Source organism: Babylonia areolata, chromosome 29, assembly GCF_041734735.1.
Source record: "Babylonia areolata isolate BAREFJ2019XMU chromosome 29, ASM4173473v1, whole genome shotgun sequence".
NCBI lineage: Eukaryota > Metazoa > Mollusca > Gastropoda > Neogastropoda > Buccinidae > Babylonia > Babylonia areolata.
The window spans coordinates 1647410-1656629 of record NC_134904.1 but is presented as its reverse complement, the minus strand read 5'-3'; the positions used below and the strand labels follow the sequence as shown (position 1 = coordinate 1656629).

Below are 9220 nucleotides of genomic sequence, written 5' to 3'. Positions count from 1 at the left end.
CAACAGTGGATATGTATTAACTACCCTGATGGCCGTGGAAGGCTGTGGTACCTTTAGCAACAGTGGATATGTATTAACTACCCTGATGGCCGTTGAAGGCTATGGGACCTTTAGCAACAGTGGATATGTATTAACTACCCTGATGGCCGTGGAAGGCTGTGGTACCTTTAGCAACAGTGGATATGTATTAACTACCCTGATGGCCGTTGAAGGCTATGGGACCTTTAACTAAATCTTTTAACTGTACTCCCAGAGCACACTGAGGTGAGCACATAATGGGTGCAGGACAGCTTCCTTTTTGCTACACTATTTTCTGTGTCGGGAGCATTGCACTGCGCTGCTGTTCGTCCACCCCCCCTCCTCCCCTATACACAGCCATGTCAAACACTGGATCGTTTTTGAAAGGCTGTCACACCTGTATTAGGCAGGTAAAAACACTGGATTATGTTTATTTAAATGCTCTGTCACACATATCAAGCATGTTAAAGCATAGAAACACTCTGTCACACATATATATCATGCAGGTTAAAGACTGGGTTGTTTTTTAAATGCGGTCACACCTGTTTCAAGCACTGTATCATTTTTTTTTTTAAATGCTCTGTCAAACCCGTTTCATGCAGGCTTATGCACTGGATCAGACTGAAATGCTCTGCCACATCCATACCATGCAGATAAAATAATGGATAATTTTCAGTCCAAACAAAAAAAAATTACAGGTTTAGCCATCACTTTTTTTTCCCCTCATGACAGTGCACCCTGAAACAGCCCTGTAATTAAGCATGCAAAACATTCTTTAAACTGAAAAATCAACATGGTTTTCAAAACACATTACACCCTAAAACTGCCCTGTAATTAAGCATGCAAAACATTCTTTAAATTGAAAAATCAACATGGTTTTCAAAACACAACTTGAAAAGTTAAATGTCAATGCAATATTTCACAACACAGTTTAATACTCAAAATATCTTCCACAACATTGTTTAATAACCAGAAATGCTTTTCACAACATAGTAATATACAATCATAATATACAAGAAAAAGCGGACGGAATGTAGAGTGAAGTGACGTCGGATGTGAAACGTCTACTTTTGAGAAATGAGCTGTTCCAGGAATTCATTCTGGTCGCCCTCTTCCTTCTGCAGTGCGTCATACTGAATGCGTAATCTGGAACAATCAATTTCATATGTCACACTGAATGTGTATTCCAGAATGAAACAAAATTTCACATGACATACTGAATCCATAATCTGGAATAAAATAAAATTTCACAAGTTCTAAATGCGTAATCTGGAACCAATCCAAAATTTACATTTCATTCTGAATGCATAATCTGGGACAAAACTAAATTTCATGTCATACTGAATATGTAATCTGGAACAAAACCACATCACATAGTCATACAGAATGTATAAACTGAAACAAAACAAAATTTAAAGTCATACTTAATGTGTAATCTGGATCAAAACCAAAGTTCACGTCACACTGATTGCGTAATTTGGACCAAAACAAAATTTCATGTCATACAGAATGTGTAAGCTGGAACAAAACAAAACTTTACGTCATACTTGGAACAAAAAAATTCACATGGCATACTGAATGTGTAATCTGGAATGAAACAAAATTCTACACATCACATTGAGTGCTTAATCTGTAACAAAACTGAACGCCACAGACTACACAACATTAAAAATAGCAATTACTTGTTGTCAATAACAAATCAAACACAACAGTGTTGGGGAATTCAGAGGATGTGCAAGGCAATGCATAATACAGTACAAACACAGGTGTTGACCTTTCGTGACTTTCACGAAAGGAAAATCCCCTGAAAATGGAGTATGACTGCCTACAAGGCGGGTAAAAATGGTCATACACATAAAACGCCACTCATATACACAAGTGAACGTGTAACCCATGAACGAAGAAGAAGAATAGGACCAGCGAAGTGGTTAGCGTCGCGGACTGACGGCCGGGAGGACGCGGGTTCGAATCCCAGCGGAGGTGAGTTTTTCGGCCCGTGGCCGGCTCCTACCCAGAGTTGAGTGTGCTGTGGGCTTAAATGGGGAGACTGGGACCACACAGTCAAGTGTCATCCACTTCAAAGATGTGTCTTTGGGTGTGTTCTAATTACCTGACCAACACTGCAAGTGCCTGTATCTCTCGGGCCTGGTTAATGCCGGGATATCATTATGACAGGAAGTGTAGAGTACAGCCTTGTCACGCAGTCCCAAACCAAAATGGACCTCCATAGCAACACCGTCATCGTCATCCTCCTTCATCGTGATCAATATAAACAAAACAGTCTCAAAGTCTGTAGCCTTTCATGCCCTGCTCTCATGGTGACCTCAGTTTCGATACCCCTCCACTTCCGTGCTTGGGGTGAGTCCTGTCAATGTTGTCAGTGTCGGCAGATTCATTGGAAACTGTTGTTTGAGGGACGTGGTGGCGGTCTCCACTCTGGGAGGGATGCTCACTCAGTCTGGCTCCGCGACTAAGCCATTATTGTCGTTAGTAGGGGGCTTAGTAGGTGGTGTCCTAAGTACGTTAAATCAGAACAGGTACCACTGAACACCACCAAAGTGACTCAGCAGCAGTGCAGGGTCTCCTCTGGTGTGTGGCCTTCTGGCGACCTAACATCAATGGTTCCCAGTGGCCTGCCGACGCTGGAACTGCGATGGATGAACCTAGGTGTGGCTGTGTATGGGGGAATCTAAATGAGCGGCGTGGGAGGGTGCAGATGATGGGGCAGCAAAAAAAAAAAGGAAGAAGAATAGGAAAGATCCCACATTTCTTAGAAACATCAATACGAATGTGTCTCCCTTTTGCATATTTATTCTTACAATGCAAAGAGAAGTATCTTCCTTTCATTACATCTTTCATATTTGTTTTTTCAGTACAAACACAAGACAAGTGTCCACCTTTCATTACATCTTGCATATATCTTTTGTTTCACTACAAACACAAGTGTCCACCTTTAATTAAATTGTACATGTCTATTCTTTCAGTTCAAAAGAAGACAAGCATCAACCATTCATTACTTCTTGCATGTCTGTTGTTTCAGCACAAACATGTGTCCACTTTTCATTACATCAAACATGTCCATTCTTTCAGTACAAAGACAAGCGTCAACCTTTCAATACATCAAACATGTCTATTCTTTCAGTATGAACACATACAAATGTCAACTTTTCATCATCATACATGTCTATTCCTTCAATACAAAGACAAGTGTCAACCTAACCTTTCAATACATCACACACCTCTATTATCTGAATGAACACATACAAATGTCAACTTTTCATCATTATACATGTCTATTCTTTCAGTACAAAGACAAATGTCAACCTTTCAATACATCATACACCTCTATTCTTTCAATACGAACACATTCAAATGTCAACCTTTCATTTCATCATGTCTATTCTTCCAGTGCAAACACAGACAAGAGTCTACCTTTCATTACACTTTTCACGTGTATTCTTTCAGTACAAAGGCAAGTGTCTCCCTTTTATCACACCATATCATATATTTCATTCCTTCAGTACCAACACAGACAAATGTAAACCTTCCATTATATCTGACAAAACACAGACAAGTGTCTACCTTTCCAGCTGCATGCGCTTCTCTGCAATCAGAGCTTGAAGCTGTTGCTGTTGAGCTTCCCTCTGTTTAGCAATGGATTTCAGCAAATTTCTGGCACCAATGGCCTGTGGGGAAAAAAAAAGCAGAGGAATGTCTTAGAATTCACTAAAGCAGCAAATAAACTTGTCAAACTGTTATGTCAATTAGATTGTTAAGCTCGTAGCAGGTGCTTGCAGGCATGAAATTTTTCAGACAATAGAAATCAGACAAAGGAAGATTTATATAATGGCAACATCTTACAGTTGTTGTTTTTTTTGTTTTGTTTTTGTATATTACTGTGGTTCATGTTTGCTGCTTGAAACAGAAATAGAAGAGAGCAAATTCATTCCTGGGGACAGTCTATCATACTTGTGTATCAATGTGCTCTGTACCATCAGGTCCTCCACAAGAGAGTGACAGCTGAAAAAGTTGGAGCACTGGTTTGATTCTGCTCTGACTCAAAACCATGCTGTTGATGTTGGCTCGATGAAAACCTTGCTGACACACATCACTGACATCATGGTCTGAAGTCAGACCAACAGCCATACTGTCCCTGCTGTGGCTGGGAAGGAAGGGAGAGACAAACAGAACTACCAAACATGTGTTGGCAGTCCTAATATCACAGCCATTAACTGAAAGAAAAGCTGTTGGCAGACAGAAATGTGGAACACATGATGTAAACCTAAAAGACAGTCCTGCTGAAAGTCACAGCAGGGAATACCCACACAGTATGAGAAAGGCAAAACAAGTCAGGATGTCTTTTAAATTGAAGAAAAAAATATGTGCCTTCAGAAGCTACACATTTTTGGTAAAGGATAGACCAGATAGTAACAGTAAGTCTATGGCCCTCGCAATGGGTCCAGAAGGACATGTCATTGTAAATGCAGAATACAAGTTTTACAACATAGTGTTCACTGACAGTCATAATTATATATTTGACTAACTGCACTTACTTTCATTTTCTCTTTCTCCACCTCCTTGGCGACGCTGTCCACCATTCCAATGAAGGTGCCCACAATCTTCTGGAACTCTCCAATTTCTGTGGTAACAAACAGTTAAAACCAGTATCTCTTAGTCTTGTACTTGTAGACCATGAAGACAGCACCAGACACAAGTGTGTGTACCAAGATCTCAGATGGGAAATGATTTAAAGTACCACGACAGATGGGAAAAGAGATAGAGTGTGTACCAAGAAAGACTGGATTAGAGATTGTATATACCAATATGCATGGGAAAAGATGAAGTGTGTTATAAAATGGATGGAAAAGTGTGCACCAAAATAAATGGAAAAATAAAGAGCATGTACCAAGACAGATTGGAAAAGATAGTATGTACCAAGATCGATGAGAAAAGAGATAATGTGTGCCAAGATCAATGGGAAAAGAGATAAGGAGTATGCTGCAAGACAGACGGGAAAAGAAAAAGTGTAAAGCAAGACAGATGGGAAAAGAGAGAGAGAGTATATTATACCAAGATAGATGGAAAAAAGAGAGTCAAGTGTGTACTAAAACAGATGGGAAAAGAGGTCCAGAGTGTGTGTGTGTGTGTATACACACACACACACACACACAGTACTAAGATGGGAAAAGAGACGGTCTGTGCCAAGACAGACGGGAAAGAGAGAGTGTGATCAAAATAGATGGGGAACAGAGTGTGTACAAAGATAGATGGAAAAAGAGACAGAAGTGTGTTCCAAGAGTACTGGTAATGGGAAAAGAGGTAGCACTTGTGTACCAGGAAAGAGCAGAAAAAAATGTGTGTTGCAAGATGGATGGGAAAAGCAATAGAGTGTGTACCAAGAAAAGAATGAAAGGGAAAGAGATCAAAACATATCAGATTAACGAGAACTATTATAGTATCAGATTAACAAGGACTATAATGTCTATTTTTACCTTAGATATGTGTGTAAAAAAAATGCTTAACTTTTGATAAACAGATTTTTTTTCTTGCATTTTATCTCTCAGGCGATATGAATCCACAAACAACTGTACAAGATTTCTTCAGGTTCTTGAAGCAAGAAACTATGTTTGCAGTAGTCTGGGGAAAGAAAATGATAGTCTGATGAAAAGACATGATTTACTTGGTCCGAGTTGCTGTGAAAGTGATATGGGAAGATTAGCTACTTTAGCCATTTGACTTTCCCAGTGTTATTTTTTTCTTTCCACATTTAACAGGAAAATTAGCATACTCTACAATTACCTAAAACAGTGAGTTTACATGTATTATTAAGTTATGTAGTACTGATAGTAAATAAGACAACGTTACTGTCACACGAACGCACACTGAATCTGTTTCAATAACACTGTGCCATCAATTATGATGTTTGAACAATGTTGTAACCGTCTGTTACCAAAACAAAAACAAAAAAAACATTTATCCATGGTTTGCAGTCATACCTTCTGTTGAGGATGGATACGTATGTTTTCAGTTAACAAGTAATCAACAAAACTAATCACCATTACAAAGGACCTCATAGTTTACAGTTGTTGTTTTTTTTCAATCTGACCTCTCCAGAGACATATGATATATATATATATATATATTGTATATATACAATATACATATATATATATATATAATCTCAGTGGATCTCTCACCACTAACTTTTGTTTACATTTGTTTACATCAGCAACAAAAGACCAAACAATATCAAACATGAAATAAAACATGTAAGACTTACTGTCAACAAAATCTTTACATTCTTCTTTCAGTTCTCGTGTTTGTTGTGCAACATCTGGCTCTAAAACTCTTATTTTATTGAGCTCATCAAAATGCAAGCCAGCTTTCGCTAGCGCTTCGTCCGCCATCTTCGTGTTGGAATGCAGCGGAAGGTAAATCATCAATTGTAGTTTCGCACTTGAACATGAAAGTGAATCCTATTTGGTTTAACAATTATCACTTATTTTGAAATTTGTTTTGTTTCATTTATTGGCGTATTACATTATGTTACTACGATCGGTCACTTTAATGATATCAACTTTTGAAACTATCCATCATTCTTCACCCAGCTACCCGATGGTCGTCTGTCAGCCGAAATTTCTAGAAAAAGCAGCTGGAGAAACTCCAAAAATCCCAAATACAGTTACAGCCAGTGCGTTGGATATCCGTGTAGATCAGGCATCTGGGTTTGTTTGTGTTTTGTTGTTATTGTTGTTGTTTTTGTTTTGAAGGGGCTGGGGGTCTTGCTTTTTGCTAAGTGGTGTAGCGTATTTATAGATCAGTCTGTTTGCTTTGACACCTTGAAATCGCAGTGACTGAGAGAGAAGGTGGTGGAATAAACAAAAGGTAAGTAAGATGTTCCGGCAGTTTGCGTCAAAATACACACACACACACACACACACACACACACATTCAACACTTGATCAGAAATTAGTATTGCAAAAACTAGTCTGAAAATAGGTCCCGAAATTCAGAATACTTGAGCTGGCAAATCAGTTAAGATGTGTTTTTGGTTGATTGGTTGTCCTTTTTATGAACAATGAAAGAATAGTGAGAAATTCAACATTTTTAATGCAGTGAAACTAAAACGGAAGTGAAACACTCCAAAAGCCTTAAGATAACACTTACAGGGATTTTATGGAGAAATAAATCAACTGATTACTGTGTCAAAACCCGGGATAGAGACAGACAAATACCGTCAGTACTCGATTTACTAATTCACTAATGACGTTCTCAAGGTCTATGTAGCTCGGCAGCGCTTAAGATGCGAAGATCAGACATCTGATCATTTTTCCACAACAGATGTGATGTCAACTGGATACGCTTTGACGGCACCTCTTTGAAACTGAAATGGTAACCCAGTTGTCATTGTAAGTGTGTTAATATTTTCATATACTTATTAAAGAAAAGTGCCATATATATTGATCTTAAAACCGTCAGAGAATCAGGTACGGGAGACATGCAGCTATAGGAGACAGACAGCTATGGGAGCTGTGGGAGCTATAGGGCCTGTATCATGTAGTATATAGGAAACACCAGTGAGACTGTCTACACACTGAGATATGGGATACAGACAAACAGCTATGGGATAAAGACGGCTATGCCGGAGACGGGCAACAATGAAATACATAGACAGCTAAGGGATTCAAACGGACAGGCAGCTGTGGGAACCAAGCGCAGACAGACCTGCCCGGGCGTACGGCTGTGTCGGAAAAAGACAGCAGCTATGGGATACGGAAAGCTGTGGATATACAGACGGACAGACAGCCATGGGATACCAGTAGTACACTGAGACAAAGAACTATGGGATAAACAGACAGACAGCTATGGCCGGATACAGACGGACTCGGACAGACAACCATGGGATACAGACAGACAGGCAGCTGTCACGTGGTTGGAGACGTAAGGCAAAGAGAGAACACCGTCTGCTGGAGACGGACAGCTATGCAGGGAGACAGATAGCTATATGCCAGAGGCAGACAGCACAGATATAAGACAGACAGCTATGGAAACAGATAAGCAGCTACAGTATGGGAGACAGGCGGACAGGCATAAAGACAGCAATGTGAGACAGACTGCTGTCAGTCACTGAGCTGAATCAGAGAGACAGACGGACAGACAAGCAGATATGTGAGACAGACGGAAAGGCAGACAGCTATGTGAGACTGACAGACGGACGGATAAACAGACAGCTATATATGTCATACAGACGGACACTGCAGGAGACAACTGTATAGTGGCCAGGGATGGACAGACGGATAGACTGACAGACAGCTATGCCGGTGAGACTGACTGAAACAGACGGCTGGCATACATACAGCTATGTGAGACAGACAGACGGACATACAGACACCTTTGTGGGACAGAGAGCCGGACAGACAGATCCCAGCTATGTGAGAACTGAAAGACGGATGGCCGGATAGACAGCTATATGCGAGACTGACAAACTGACATAAGGACACTGACTCGAGCTACGTGGGACGGACAGACGGACAGGCAAGCAAATGAGACAGACGAATAGACAAACAGCTATTTGAGACTGCGGCCTGCAACAGACAGATAGCCTTGTGAGACAGTTATGAGATAGACACACAGACAGACACTGACTGGGAGACAGACAGGTACTAGTGCCAGTGACTGCTACACTGAAACGGAAAACTTTTTCGGCGTGAGACAGACAGACTGACAGACAGCTATATGACACAGGCGGACAGAAATATACGAAGCGCATCCTATACACGCCTCCTGGGAATGTAAATAATAGTTTTTATCTAAAACTATCTTTTTAGTTGTTTCGTTTGCACCAGCGGGAATGAATCGGCGCTGCACCGCCTGAAGGGCCAGCTGACTAACATGCCAGACTGCAACTGTAACAAATGGAGAGACAGACAAATCGAATTATACACTCCTCCTCCGTACCCTCCCCCCCGGAATGTAATTTTAGTGGGCGTGTACAAATTTTATCTTGGCTCAAAATCGTGGAAGTTGAAGTTCATCTGGTGAGACCAGTTAAAGCATTCATTGTTTGTATGGCCTGTATGTTTTGATTTGTCCTTGACATGTGAACCAAAATGTCAGTTCAGACATATGGTAACGCTGTTTCTTTAGGTCTGACCATCTTACTAATATTCTTCTATAATTTTGTCAGTGTTGTCTGTTTAAC

The 9220-nt window shown here is 40.3% G+C and overlaps 1 protein-coding gene across 1 annotated transcript; it reads right to left on the bottom strand.

The window, feature by feature from the left end:
* Positions 1–962: 962 nt before the first annotated feature.
* Positions 963–6458, bottom strand: LOC143274782 (intraflagellar transport protein 20 homolog). Its single transcript, XM_076578708.1, has 4 exons — positions 6299–6458; positions 4572–4657; positions 3601–3704; positions 963–1164 (listed from the first exon to the last, which is right to left on the bottom strand). Exons 1-4 carry the CDS (start codon positions 6456–6458, stop codon positions 1083–1085), a joined length of 432 nt encoding a protein of 143 aa, XP_076434823.1. The 3' UTR covers positions 963–1082.
* Between the last annotated feature and the right edge of the window lie 2762 nt (positions 6459–9220).